Genomic DNA, 14,859 nt, shown 5'->3' with positions numbered 1-14,859 from the left:
AAATATCTTAAAGCTTGACTTAGTTGGAAACGTTCTCTTTCACAAGCCTGACATTTTATAAGTGTTCTACAGTTTCGGTTAACCCACATTTATCACAATTTCCATTTTCATGTTTTCAAGCACTGATTTAATAAACAACGACCAATACGCATTCTTGCTATTAAAACGTCCTCTTTCCTGTTTCCAAATATCCTTCTCTCTGAACCATTTCAAACCAGTTTTCTTGTATGCAGTTCCTTTTTTCCATTAATTGTGCCATATTTTCTGTATTTATTTCCCTATCGTTGCTTTTATTTCTGTTTTACTTAATGCCACTTCATTGTCTATTTGTGAATGATTTAATGTCTGTTTAGCCAGACGATCAGCCTCCTTATTTCCTTTCACATCCATATGTGATGGTATTTACCAGAAGTCCATACTGTCTTATTCTAAAAAGACTCTGCATGACTTCATTTATCATGTCTTGTCTTGCTAATGATTTTCCACAAGACAAACTGTTAGTGCTGAAAGAGAATCTGTGCATGTCACTGCCTTTCTGGGTTGTATTTCTCCTATATGCTGCTTAAGTGCTTATGTTTGTACTACACTATAACATGTAAGATCTATATACTTCTGTACAACTAAACTTTCTGATACATTTCTTTCATTGTTATGTTTTTCTTTATGCAACTGGATATCAATCAAAGGCATTGGGAAAAGCCAAGGAGGAATTGCTGACACAGGAGAAGTATGTATGTCACTTAAACCCATTTTCTGTGCTTCCTTATTGGCCTTCCATCGATATCTGTTTTGACTAATTATATTTTTCTGCTCTTCAATGCTACAGTTTTCTGTCGTTGCAATTTCGAAAGTGAATCCCACTTGTGTGAGTGACGAGGGATTAAACGTCACTCGCTGCGGTCCTCTCAGCAGCACGAAAAACAAAACTATGTAACTTCTGCACAGAATATGTGTAGCCTAAAATGCTGGCAGACCAGTCTAATTATTAGCAGAGATTGATTCGAATGCTCTATATACAATATGGGTACTACTTTTCTAATTTATAGGAAAGAGTAACAACAACTGAACCTAAAGTAACAGAACCTATGGTTTTTTTTAATGGACCGAAATGACCAGTAGATGGCTGCAATGAGCCACTCATCCTCCCTGCTCACTACAGACCAGTTCTGAACATTACATTGTTATATAAACATAATCTAACAATAACAAATACTAAAAAAAAAAAAAAAAAAAAAACCCTGAACGATTAAGATTAGATACTTAGATATTTAATTTATGACTTGAACAGTTTGAAACCCCTACAATAGCTGCTCCCAACGATATTTACATCAACCTTTGCACATATTTATATGACAGTAAACAATAACACCATTTTACTTAAGAAAGTTGCAGTCATCCGCTTGTATTGGGGTAACTAAGTGTTGGGTGATTCAGACCAGTCAGGGTGACAGTCATAAGAAATGACTGAATAAAACCATTCAGTTAAGATCTTAGGGTTACCGGAAAACCTTTTCAAATAAATTTAGTGTTACTCTGGCTGTAATTATGCAGGAAATATTAAACATGAATACAAGCTTTTATGTTTTGGGTTGTGATATTGCACCTTTCGATATTTTCTTTTCCAATAGTTCATGAAAAGTAAACACTAGAATATTATATGAGGTTTTTGGACATCAAATGTCAGTCTTTTCCAGACCAGGTTTGTAGCTTCATGTATTTTTCCACTGTCCAGTTTTTTTTTGTGTGTGTGTGTGTGTGTGTTTCATGACGTGTGTTCATTTTAAAACTGTACTAATTTTTCCACTGTCCAGCAGATGGGGCAATAAACACGTCCGGTCACTAAAGCGCCAGTCCAGTTTTGATTCTGAATACGTGACGTTAGGAACGGGAAGCCCCGCCCCTGTTATTGAAATGTCCAATAGTATTCTGAGTTTTTAATTCTGACTCTCAAAGCAATGATTTTGATTGGATGTGGAATGTAGAGTGGGCGGAGTTTGAGATACGACCTTATATATGCGTTGTGCTCTCAACTTCAGTTTACAATTGACAAACACAGAGTAGAAAGCTATAAAGCGGCAGGTTGGAGCAACGGCGTGAACGCTGCCGTATCACGGCTAGTAACGGGGTAAGAGGACTCCCTTTCCACTACCTATAACTCTTTTTAAGGAAAGAGGAATAATTTCTGACTGCAACCACAAGCAGTCCATAGATGGGTTACTCGGTCATCTTGAATAAAAATAGCTACTGGTAAATTAGTTTAACTAAGATTAAACAGATTTTTAACTGTTTAAGTTACATATTCTCAGTTGATATTTCTCGATTTTAATAGCAAGTTATTTTTTTTTTAATATATATATATATATATATTAAATTTACTGACTTTGTTGACCTCTTGCAATGTAAAAAAATAGCAAGTCTCCACATGAGCTTTCCTCTTCTCTTAGTCTCTTCGAGATTATCTTGCTGGAAGAGCATCTGTTCAGGGCCATGATGATATTTCTGTCTCTGTGTAAGCAGGAGTCATCTGTTGCACGACCACCTTGATGTGATCAGATCAGAAGTGATCAGTATTTGATTGAAAGGAGCCACTGCACTGTAATTTAAAGCACCAAGCAGCACATCATTATCTGACCATTTGAAAACATGGTGCAAAACAAAATCACGGAGGTCACCGGATTCCATCGCTCCTTCAAGGTTGGCAACTACTTCTGATTTGCCAGAAAGTGTTTCATGCCCTGAGTGAGTGTGAAATGGCAGACTTTCATTTGTGACACTTGTTTCCTATTCCCAGGGGCAAAATCCTTTCAAGACTGATGAATACATAGATTCTGAACCCCGTCTTGACTCGTCCTTCAAGTTAGACCACTCGCCAAGGCCTGGTACTGCTATTTTGCCTACTTTTAAATTAATATTGACTGTCATTATCAGTCTTCGAGGTTGAAATACTTATCGAGGAGATATTGCTTATCTTTCAAGCTTTGTTATGCAAAGTTCATAGCAGATTAGAGTGATGGACTTGGCACACATTGTTCATCTTAACCTTTTTTTTTTTTTTTTTTTAGACGTGCCATCCAGCCAGCCCATCGATATCCCTGATGCCAAGAAGAGAAATAAGAAGAAAAAAAGATGCAGAGCCACTGACAGTTTCTCGGGACGTTTTGAAGGCAAGCCCTTTTGTCTTTTGTAAATGCTCAAGCCTGGAGTAAAGCTTCACTGTCGAAGGAGGGTAAATATTTTTTCTTTCTTTTTTTCATTTATAGATGTTTACAAACTACAAAATGAGATTCTTGGAGAAGGGGCTTATGCTGTTGTTCAGACCTGCATCAATCTGATCACCAATAAAGAATATGCCGTAAAGGCAAGTATCAGCACCCTCTTTTAGTTAAAGCAGCATATTGCTAAACAAACAGTTGTCAGTGCTCACTGCTCATAGAGCTATCAAATAATCAGTGTCTTATCTATGTTCAGGTTAAACTCCAGTTGCAATAGCAAAATATCATTCTAGGCCGTACCCTCCTTGCATGATTATTGCTCTGACTTTGCTGTCACAGAATCTCTGAGCGTAGCCAAATTGGAGCTTGTTGTAATTGGGTGTTAATTATAAGCAGTTAGCAATGTGATTGGTGATATTGTGATGTCTTTCCTGACACTAGCTTTGATTCATGGTCATTTGAGCTGTGTTCTTATAAGCAGTTTTATTTATGTGTTGTTATGTGTACTTCTCTCTGGAACAATGGCTTTCTAGCTACGGTGCTGCAGCTGTGGAACAAAAATATAAATGACCACAGTGCCTGCTCAGCAGAGAAACTTCCTCTTTTCAATTGTTGATATTGTGAAGCAGGACATGTAATCTTTGAAAAAGCAGTGTGGTGTCTCTCGTTACATCTATTTGACCTCTAGAAGTTGGAATGGTAATATATAAAGGAAGCCATGGGTGCCAAATGAAGCATCTGCAGGATGTTCATGTGGCATTTCATAGCAAATGTTCTGTAACTTGCCAAAGGGAACGCAAAATTGAAAACAGCAGGTTTCTCACATGGCTGAGTCTTATGAACCGGTGCTCTTCTGGAAGCTAGAGCAAGTTTAAGTTAATTTTGTCATTTTGCATCCCATTAGCTGTGAAATGTGTACTTGGGGTAAAATTTTTGGCTATTGCTTAACCTTTTGGGATACTGTGGCATAAATGCTCATTCTGCTATTTAAATTCTATTTAAGTTCACTGCTATACCCTACTCAACACATTCCCAGCTGTTGATGTCCTTTTGATGGCTGTGCACACAGTGAACAAATCCAGAAACTTGGTGGCATTGTTGGTTCTATTAGAGAATTTAATTATAATTTAATCAACCCTTTACTAGGGGTGAGGAACCTGCCACTACTTTGTACTACGCACATGGTCTGGACACCCTGTATGTTGTAAAACCTGATCGTCTGTCTAGTCCGCCAGCTTGTAAAGCCTGATGACCATGTGGTGACCTGCTGAATCAGTGGTCTGAGATGTCATCTGTGTGCTTGCTAATCTCCCACACGCACAGAGTGTGGGTGTTCCACAGAGGGAGCTACAGATGTGTCCACTCAGGCTGAATACTTGGATGACACGGATGGTCATTAATATGATGTTTCAATGTTATACAGATAATTGAGAAGAGGCCAGGCCACAGTCGGAGCCGTGTTTTCAGGGAGGTGGAAATGCTCTACCAGTGCCAGGGCCACAGGTACGGGAATCCTTGTGTGACACTACTGGTCTCTTCAAAACCTTTCTAAGGCAAAATTGCATGTAACGGCCACAGAAATCCCAAAGTGCATTTCAACAAACTCTGTGGGGAAAAAATAAATCCAACATGGTGTCAAAGGGGAGAGAAATTTCATTTAATACTCTAAAATGATTGATTTGAAAATTGCTCTGATATAATTATTGATTATTTTGCCAAGTATTTATGCTTTTTTTTTTTAATGCTTAAAGTATTATGCAATTAGCTTAGCTAAAAGAAAACGGTACTGAAATCAATTGTGGTTGAGTATTGTGACTGTCAGGAGGCTGCCTACATAGACCGCAAGACTGCTTACTAGGTTTTGGACCAATGCTTATGAACCTCATGAAGACTAATTGGAAAAAGCTTCCTGTAAGATACCATGTGTATTATTGATGTATAATGTTAATGTGTTTTTTTTTTTTTTTTTTTTTTTCTCACCAAAGAAACATTTTGGAATTGGTGGAATACTTTGAGGAAGAGGACAAATTCTATTTAGTCTTTGAGAAACTGAGAGGTGGTAAGTTGGGTTTTTGTGTGTGTGTGTGTATGGAAATTAGTACTGCTGATATTGTGTATTAAAATACAACATTTATGTATTTAAAATGCAAAAATAAATAAAGCATTAGTGAGCGAAAAACATTTGGGAAAAAAAATCTTTTGAACTGGTGTGTGTATTCATTTTTTAAATCTATAATCCTAAGTCTCCATGCATCCATTCGATTTCCCAGGTTCTATCTTGACTCACATACACAGAAGACAACACTTCAGTGAGCAGGAAGCCAGCATAGTGGTGCAGGACATCGCCAGTGCTCTGGACTTCCTACACAACAAAGGTTGGGACCTGTTAGTGTTGATACAACATAATGTTATCATGCACTCTATATATTACAAGTATAGATGACGGTTTATGTCTTGTTATAGGGATGGCACATCGAGACCTAAAGCCAGAGAACATCCTCTGTGAACATAGTGACAGGGTGAGTCTCTCTCTGTGCATGAGGAGACATGAGACATCTGAGGAGAACACATGCACTGCATTTCTGACCAGATTTTTGACAAATCTGTTGGGTACAGTAACATTTTATGTGTTTTTTGTGCTCTTGAACAAAAACATGAATTGAGCCGGTTATCTGTTTAGGAATACTCAGTGGCCCCACGTCTTAACTCATTTCATTTCAGACCGTAGCATTTATGAGATTTATTTATTTATTTTTCTTTTCTTTTCTGTAGATCTCTCCAGTGAAGATCTGCGATTTTGATTTGGGTAGCGGGATCAAACTGAATAGTGACCGCTCTCCCATCTCCACCCCTGAGCTCTTGACTCCTGTGAGTTTAACCTATATTAATGCTTGACTGATATGGACTTTTTGATTGCCGGTATCTTAAACAGCAGGGTGGCTGATGACCTATATGACATCACTCTATTTAAATTTAAATAAATGGCAAATAATACATGCTGCAATGAAATTGTATTTATTCAAACTTAATATTTATGAAATTATAGTATTTTTCATTAATAAAAATGTTACAAATGTGAATAGCAGACCTATAGGACAGATGATTGTAGGACAAGGAAAAAGTGAGGGGGAGTTGTGACTTCAGCCAGAAAGGATCAAATGTTTTGCATTTCGATTCAAGATTTTGAAGACTTATTTACACTTATGTTTCCATATGGACATATTACATCACCTACATTTAATTTAGTGTTCCATAATTCAAGGCACTTAAACTAGACCATTTTCCTAGGTGTCAAAATAAGAAGAGCAGTGATAAAGGTTATTGATTTAAAGCCACAGCCAATAAACCTCCAAGTGATCACCTCCAGTAACTGAGTTTTGTGAGGGTTGAACATGTTTTGATGTTACCTTGGGTCAAAGAATTCTCAAGATTACAGATCAAGGAACACAGTAGACAAAGCGGTTTTATCAGCTCTTGAGTCTGAATGGAATGGGCAAAGGTCTTTTAATATGAATGTACAGAAAGTATAAACAAAATTCCTCATGGAGATCCTTTCACCCATACCTCAGTCTTCTCACCACACCCTGGGGTTTTTAGATGCTTTTGAAGTGCTCAGACTGGCTTACTAGAGGGTTGTGGTTTTTTTATGGTCTGCTCTTTCTGATTTCTACAGAGGGTTTTTTTCTTCTTCCCCCCCCCCCCCCCCCTTGGAGAATTTTTTCTGCAACGGGAAGAGGGTGGGTCAGAACTGGAAGAGGGTGGGTCAGAACTGGAAGAGGGTGGGTCAGAACTTGGATGGTGAAGTTGGATGGATGGTACATGGCATTTTACCTTTTCATCATTTAATTTCACCTGATTTGATGCATTAACTTTTCCCTCTGTGGCATACCATGTTAATGGTTTAGTTCACCCAAAAATAAAAACAAAATTCATTTTACTAACAGTCATGTCACTGAAAACCCATAAGACATTTGTTCATCTTTGAAACATGCAATTATTATTATTATTATTATTATTATTTTATTTATTTTTTTTTTTTTTTAAATGAAACCTGAGAGATCGTTCCTCCATTAAAAGTTATTACCACTAAAATGTTGATAAAGTTTATGAAGACATCTTAAAAGAAGTCTAAATGAATGAAAGAGGTACACTCACTTTGTATGAGGACCAATTTAATTTAGACATTAAGTCATATTTAAAACTTTATCAACAGGCATCAAATATGGTCAATGGAAGCTTAAACGTGTTTGATGAATGTCTTAAGGGTTTTGAACATTGAATAACAGATGACACAGTTTTCATTTTTGGGTGAACGGTCACTTTGAATACTGTTGCATTTTCACCCACAATTGTGGTTTTGCTTGCTAGAATAGTGACCAGGGAAACTCCCTGGTTTTGCCAGAGCTAAAGTCCTGTCTTGCTATGATAACATTTGCTTCATAAACATCCAAGAACATAGTTATTGAGAGTGACTCAATGCCAAAGCCAACTTGCATTGGCTGAAGTCACTGACATAAACAAGTTGTACATAGTGTACATTTATTCAGGCTTTCCGTCTTTTGCTCTGAGCACCGCTACACTCTTGTGCCCAGCAAATTATTTGCAAATCCTTACTCTGTAATCTACATGTTGTCTGGAAACACTGTTTTTCCTTTCTAATGATGAGAGGAAGTGGGTGTGGCGTTCTGTAAGAGCCCAGTCATGCTGAAAGCAAAACCAGCCGGCAATAAACTGACAATTGGGGATCATTGCTGGACTGTCTGTGATTTGTTGAATCACAGTGTACTACTTTTCCTGATGTGGGACAAGTACTATAGTTATGTGCCTAGTGGAAGAGTTCCAATTGTGCTCCCACAATCAGGTGATCTTGTATTCGCTTTGATTGGTTAGCCAAGAGATCTTACTTCAGATTACAAGGGCCACTTACGGTAAAACCACACAGTCACATTTTATTATAGCACACTCTATTATTGTTGGTTATTGCATTTCCTATAAAGTGATGCCGCTGACACATTTACAGAGCTTGGATGGTTTGAGGGAACGTGGCGTGTGCTTGCGAGGTTACTGAGGCTTGGCCATTGATTTGTCAGGGTCGGAGAGATTGCAGTCCTGGCTTGTTTTTTGGAGTGTCATTTGAGGATATGTAGTCTCCTCCCTACGGTCTGCACAGAAACATCAGCATAACATCATCAGCTTCCTCCGTTTGCATCAGTGACTCATACATTAGTTGTATAACCGTCATTTACTAGACAGCTGCACTTATATAAAATAAAAATAAATGGGTTTGCTCGTGTCCCGCTAAACTGCTAACCTCCACGGTTTGCTCTCACTGCGTGGTTTTGTTCGTTGCATTAAGTATTAGTGCACCATTCAGGGTGTCCATTCGTGTGTGTGCATTATGTAACACTCGAACAGGGTTGGGACTCGTTTATCCCCAGCCGGTGTAGAGCGGCTTAAATCCTTTTTTCCCCCCAGAAGCAGCAACCTTTTGGCCTAGTTTCCACATGACGCAGTGCAGACCGCAGCAGCAGCCTGTGGGCCCTGCTGGAACAGTTGTCCGCTGATGCGTTCAGGTCTGAATCGGATCAGGCCACCCCAGCTTAACTCAGAACAATGAACTTGATAATGCCCTGCAGGTGAAAACAAACAGGAGAGGCCAAGCCGAGGGAGTGCTGTGCTTCTATATATATATATATATATATATTGAAGCACTGGCCTGATCGGGCCAGTAGAGAAAATATAGTATTATTTTTATTTATTTATTTATTTATTTTTATTTACTTGCCCTGGGAACATTTTAACTGGCCCTGCCACAAAAAAAAACTAATAAAATGGTTGCTGTTATCACTGTTTTTGATCTTTTATCTTTTATTCTAATAAATAAGCTTATGACACCAAAGTTTTAGACGCCAGTTAAATTTTACAATTCGATACCACAGCAAAAACTACTAGCCAAACAATTATTTAAACATTATTAAAGACAATTGAACAGTTAGTTAATAAGAACAAATGAACAAATTACAAGCAATCGCACAATTAAGTAGATGGAACAGAGATACAAATTAAACAGTGCTTTAGGTTTGTAGGTGGTTGGGGACAGAAACTGAATAATGACATGTAAAATAACATGGCATATTCTTCACTTAGTGACGCACCAGTCTTGATTTTTCATGGCTGATGAGTTTTTTTCTTTTTTTTTCTTTTTTTTTACAAACAAATTGTCCTATTTATTTAATTATTTTAAGCAATAAACCAGAAAGAATGAAAATGTCTAAAGCCATTTGAAATTAGGCAACCACTGCATTTTAGTCACGCATGCTACATGCGTAACGTGTGGTTTTTGATTCAAATTAATTTGTATAATTTGAAAATCTGAAGCAAAAACAGAATAGTCTGACATTAGCTTTGTGAAATTATAGCACACAAAACACATCTGGATGAAACAAACAGCAGATGTTCTGAAAATGCACTCTCTGGCAGCAGGTGGCGCTTCTGGAACAGCAGTAATAGTGTTTCCTTGGTAACTGCTGTAAATACAGCAGCACTGAGCTTATAAATGCTACTTCAGTATGCATCACAGATGCAAGATGAAAAGCGCCATGTAAACTTTTCTGATGACATTCAGTTCCCCTCAGAGATGCATTCATATAAACCCCCACCTAATTCAAAAGGTTTTTTTTCCAATATTGCGTGCATCATGAATAGTGAGTTTGCTCTGCCTGCTACACTATTTTGTCCTCTTTGCTTCAGTTTTCAGCGTCTCTGTTAACGGCTGTTTACAGACTTTGTAATATTTCCACACAAGTGACATTTTGGAAAATTATTGCAAAGCAGTTTGTGTGCAAGCACGGAACAGAGTAGGTATGAAATAAAATAAAAAATGTGTACTACACTGTATAAATTATATATTGATTACTCATTGTTAAAGCTACACCGTTACTCACCAAAATGGGTATTTTAACATGCTTCTGTATGTATTTGCCCGTTCAAGGCATCAACTGTCCTGAGCGTCTTTCACTCTGGTGACATGGTGATGGGACAATAATGAGCATGTATGTAGTAAACATGAAGTGAAACCAGGATTGTTCCTCTTAGCTCTACCCACGAGTCCTTGTGGCCTTTAAAACCCACGGGGAGATTTGTGGACTTTTCCTCGCGTGTCTGAGGACTTTAACAGTAATAAAAAGTTTATTTTATTTTTACAGTGTGGCTCAGCTGAATACATGGCCCCTGAGGTGGTGGAGGCCTTTAGTGAAGAAGCTAGCATCTACGACAAGCGCTGTGACTTGTGGAGCCTTGGCGTCATCCTCTACATCATGCTGAGTGGATACCCACCCTTTGTGGGTCGCTGTGGAACAGACTGTGGTTGGGACTGGGGAGAGCCCTGTCAAGCCTGCCAGGTACACCACTTACTTGGCCAAGATGCATAGTTTTCTGGGAAAGTGTTCAGTATCGAAAGTACTGAAAGTTCAAAACTTTCCATTGAATCATAGCAGGAATGACCTGGTCTAGCCATCTGGTTTCATAATCAGGGTTTGACAGTAAGGACTAAAATCATCACTAGCCCTATTGGGTTGCGTTGTGACCCAAGTTATTTTTTTTACACAGGTTTGCCAATTTAAAAAATGTAAAAAAAAAAAAAAAAAAAAACTTGGGGTTGACCCCAAAAAGTGATATCACTTCTGCAAATTGATGTTTAATACCATTCATCACAATGTGTCCTCAGTGCATGCTGTTTGAGAGTATTCAGGAAGGCAAGTATGAGTTTCCAGAGAAGGACTGGGCACACATCTCCCCTGCAGCCAAAGACCTCATCACCAAGCTGTTGGTGCGGGATGCCAAAGACCGCCTCAGTGCTGCCCAAGTTCTACGGCACCCTTGGGTCAAGGGGGTATGTCCATTCCCTCCCAGCTCTAGGACTTCTAACACTTTATTTAACCCAATTAATTATTTACTGCTTTGACTGTAAATCATGTTTTGTGACCCATTTCTGTTCTTCACCTTAGTGTGCACCCAACACTGTGTCTGCATCCATATTACATCAGAGGTGAGTATATTGCATACTAATGTCCTGATATACTTGCAGCAAAGTTATTTTTCATTCTTTGCTAGGGGGATAGAAAAATGTTTGAAATACCTGAGCACACCTAACAGTCTTGGAGCAATGGTACTGTAGTTCAAAATTGTTTACCAGCCAGAGCAAACTTTCTATGGAAAGTTTGCGAACCTTTGTTTTCTCCTGATGTTGTTGGAAATTGCGCAATGCCAGTGTTTTCTTAAACTTTGTTTGAAGTATATTGGGGGCTTAGTGATACATTTATAAGTTCCAGCAGCAATAGTTTGGACCATAAATAGCAGACCATTAATCATGCTTACCTGACCTTCAATGTTCTTTCTCCAGGGGTGGGAGCGCTCAGGACCTGACGTTCTTTGCGGGGCAGGCTGTAGCCATGAACCGGCAGCTGGCTGAGAGGGAAGAGAGTGAGGAGCAGCAGCAGCTAGAGAATGAGCTCTCCTCCCCACTTCTCCTCTCCTCTAGCTCTGGCTCCATGCTGTTGGCTCCTTCCTCCAGGTCCAAGCTGGCCCACCGCAGGAAGACCGCAGGCAGCCAGCACCGAGGGGCAGTGTGTGCTGCTGAACTACGCCAGCTCCTCAGCCCACTCGTGATTGTGGGCGACTGTGCCTGATCTCTACCACATTCTCCAGCCTCTGCTCTCCACTGACGACCTCTATCGGAATCTTCAACTAGGCAGTGTGTTGACCTCTGACCTCTTTGCCCACTTACTTTGTGGGCTCTAAGCTCTTGTGGAAAGGTCTCTGATGTTTGTAGCACTTAAAGCACCTCAAAGGCCCCCTGCAAACATAATTGATTGGATAAAAACCTTGTTGTGGCCAGGAAAAAGATTTGTTGACGTCTGAGAGTCCCAGAAATCTGTCGATATAACAATGTTTATGAAAAACTTTGGGAACCAAAGGACTCAAGTTGCTTCCATTCATCTAAAACTGGACCCCACCTAAGCTATTTAATTTCTAAGCATCAGGAAAAACATTTTTGCTCTTTGCCTTTTGAGCTTACATGGGACTCCCAGCGGCCGAAACATTTGATATGTACTTATGCCACTTTGAGACTTATTTCTCTTTCAGTCACTCACAAGGTGATATTGATGGCAGACTAAGGCTATGTAACTAGTGCTGGGACTAAAGTGGCAAATGATTATTTAATTTTATTCAAGTTATCCAGGGCAGAAATTGCAGCCATGCTGTGTGGGGTTTCTCTAGTCTGAATTCATTTATCAAGGACCTCATTTACCAATTTAACTCCGCTGTGTTAACACTTATTTTCTGCCAAAAGCAAATCTCATCAATGTTTTCATCAGAAACCTCAGGATCTCTCTCTGAATGAGAAACCAAAGCAGATTTTAAAGCAGAGAGACTTATACTATGTCAGTTCATTGGTGTTCTACGTTTTGTTCTCGCACTGGAAAGTTTTGCCCTTTTCAGGGAGACCGAGCAGTGCAGTGCAACTTTTGTACTTGGCCACTCAGGAAAGCAGGAATTGGTTGTATAATCATATTTCCTCCCCCTTTTCATTTCCTCATGCTGCCTCCCCCTTTTGACCTGAAATGCCATGCCATGGGGGGTTTAAGGAACTGCCAGAGGTGCATTTCAAGGTTCTGCAGCGAATTCTTAGAAATTCTCTACCATTTTCACCATTTATTCAGTTAGTCATTGAATGTTTCGTGAACACGATCTCTGTCAATGACTCTGTTCACTGCTTGAATAAAGGTGATTATTCCTTGAAAAGACCTTAAGTTCTCTGTTAGCCTCAATTTTGTACTTGTAGGCCGATATCTAATCAAAAGGTGAAGCTCAGATATGCAAGAAACCTCCAGACATACCAATGTGCCATACTGCTATTTTATTTTGCCCCCCACCCTTTTTTACATTTGATTTTATTGTATTAATTTTTGTGTGTGTGTGTGCTGGAAAGGGAGATTTTGCATCTTCCTTTTTTAAAGTGTCTTGTTTATTTGTTTTTTAAAAATTTAAGGATGTTGAACTTGTATGAGAGAATGTGAGGAATTCCCCCCCTCCCCTTTTTTTTCTTTTTTTTTTTTTTTCTCCTCAGTGATGCAAACTGTTTTTCCGCAGTTTCTTTCTAAGGTGACTGTAGACACTTTTTAATGTTTGATCAATTTTTTTCTCATACAGTGTCACCAGTAAATATGCAGATCAACCAGCAACAAAACCAAGTGCTCCTACTCACTCTGAGTGAAGCAAAGCCTGTCATTGTTGTTTTTTTTTTTTTTTTTTTTTTTTTTTTTTTATATAAAGTTTGCAAGTGGTTTGATCTTGAAATGCATATACTGTTGATTCCTCTTTTTCTGATGGAAACCACCTTGGAATATGCTGAGTTTAGTCTTTCTTTCTGAGAAAGACATAATGTTTGTTATTATTTTTTATTTTTTTTACGTGCAATTGCATTTTCATTTAATTTTTGAACCCCCCTTATACGTGAAAATTACTAGTCTACACTTATTTTAAGGGCCAGTGGTGTAGCGTTCATGTTTATCTTGTATTTTCATGTGGTTGTACCAATTGTTTGTCATCTGACCCAGGGGGGCCAAAATAAAGAACATGGAAAATTGTTCAGCTAGAGTGGTCACAGCTTTCTTGTAAAAACACTCTCATAATTGACTACCTTAAATCAGGGGATTATTATTATTATTATTATTATTATTATTATTATTATTATTATTATTATTAGGGGTTCAAGCATGTAGTTGTTAGAATGGCCAAGGATCAGCAGTCTCCACATAAAACTGATCGGGCAGACCAAACCATAAGTTGTAGAAACTTGAAATTTGGAGGGATGATAATATTCACACCATCTTCAACGTCACCAAGACCCAGTTGGCCTGACGGGGGAACTACAGCAATCAAAAGTATGAAATCGCTTTTAAACCGTTAGTTGCAGACTCAAGTGTCTTATGTCATTGGAATCCTTGGCTCACAACAATCATCAAATTCAATTCGATCAAAAATTTTTGAATTTTTTTTTTTGTAAAACTTACTTCTGCAAACCAGTCCTAGGTTTTTTGGCCTATCAGAACCAAACCAGTGCATAAAAATTCTCTGGAGAGTGAATATCAATAATTATCCAAAAAAAGTTGAACTTTTGATTCCCCATTGCAAAGGGAGGCCAAAACATTTGAAGGACGAGGGGCTACTTTTACTGAAATGGCTTTTACTATGGAACAGAATGAGATATCTTCACCAAACTCAGAACACATATGTAAGAGCACAATTTGAGCTCAGTTTTAAAAATGTGGAGTTTGGCCACTTGGTGGCGCTATAACAGGGAAAAAGCTTAAAAACAGCTCTAAGTATGCATCCTTTAGTCCTGACTTGAAAATTGGTATTCCGCCCCCTTGACTAAATACCCACACCTTCAGTCTTGGCCACTTGAGAGCACGTGCACACAACAGGAAGTAAGTGCGCAAGACTGTCCCAGGTCTTAAAAATGCCAAAGCACAGTGCTTTTTATGCAAACTAAATCCACACAATCTTGAATACCGTTCTGGAGTGGTATTCGAGGCTTAGTGTATGCCATCATGCATCATGTTGTGGAAATAAATCATGAGAC

At 38.7% G+C, this 14,859-nt stretch overlaps 1 protein-coding gene across 1 annotated transcript; it reads left to right on the top strand.

Annotated features, from left to right (window-relative positions):
* The first annotated feature begins 1,969 nt into the window (after positions 1 to 1,969).
* On the top strand, positions 1,970 to 13,871 carry mknk2a (MAPK interacting serine/threonine kinase 2a). The gene is made up of 14 exons (XM_042772137.1): positions 1,970 to 2,125; positions 2,518 to 2,694; positions 2,792 to 2,879; positions 3,063 to 3,164; positions 3,261 to 3,358; positions 4,636 to 4,715; positions 5,198 to 5,271; positions 5,483 to 5,587; positions 5,676 to 5,731; positions 5,985 to 6,080; positions 10,418 to 10,612; positions 10,939 to 11,103; positions 11,219 to 11,259; positions 11,614 to 13,871. Exons 2-14 carry the CDS (start codon positions 2,644 to 2,646, stop codon positions 11,897 to 11,899), a joined length of 1,437 nt encoding a protein of 478 aa, XP_042628071.1. The 5' UTR covers positions 1,970 to 2,125; positions 2,518 to 2,643; the 3' UTR covers positions 11,900 to 13,871.
* Positions 13,872 to 14,859: the final 988 nt, after the last annotated feature.

Source organism: Cyprinus carpio, chromosome A2 (genome assembly GCF_018340385.1).
Source record: "Cyprinus carpio isolate SPL01 chromosome A2, ASM1834038v1, whole genome shotgun sequence".
Classification (NCBI taxonomy): domain Eukaryota; kingdom Metazoa; phylum Chordata; class Actinopteri; order Cypriniformes; family Cyprinidae; genus Cyprinus; species Cyprinus carpio.
This window is presented reverse-complemented; position numbering and strand designations above follow the sequence as displayed.

Bases quoted from the DNA above. Each gene is read 5' to 3' on its own strand.
- mknk2a (XM_042772137.1), top strand. From the start codon at position 2,644: ATGGTGCAAAACAAAATCACGGAGGTCACCGGATTCCATCGCTCCTTC. The intron at 10,613-10,938 runs GTACACCACTTA...ATGTGTCCTCAG, and splicing joins AGCCCTGTCAAGCCTGCCAG to TGCATGCTGTTTGAGAGTAT. The intron at 11,260-11,613 runs GTGAGTATATTG...TTCTTTCTCCAG, and splicing joins GCATCCATATTACATCAGAG to GGGTGGGAGCGCTCAGGACC.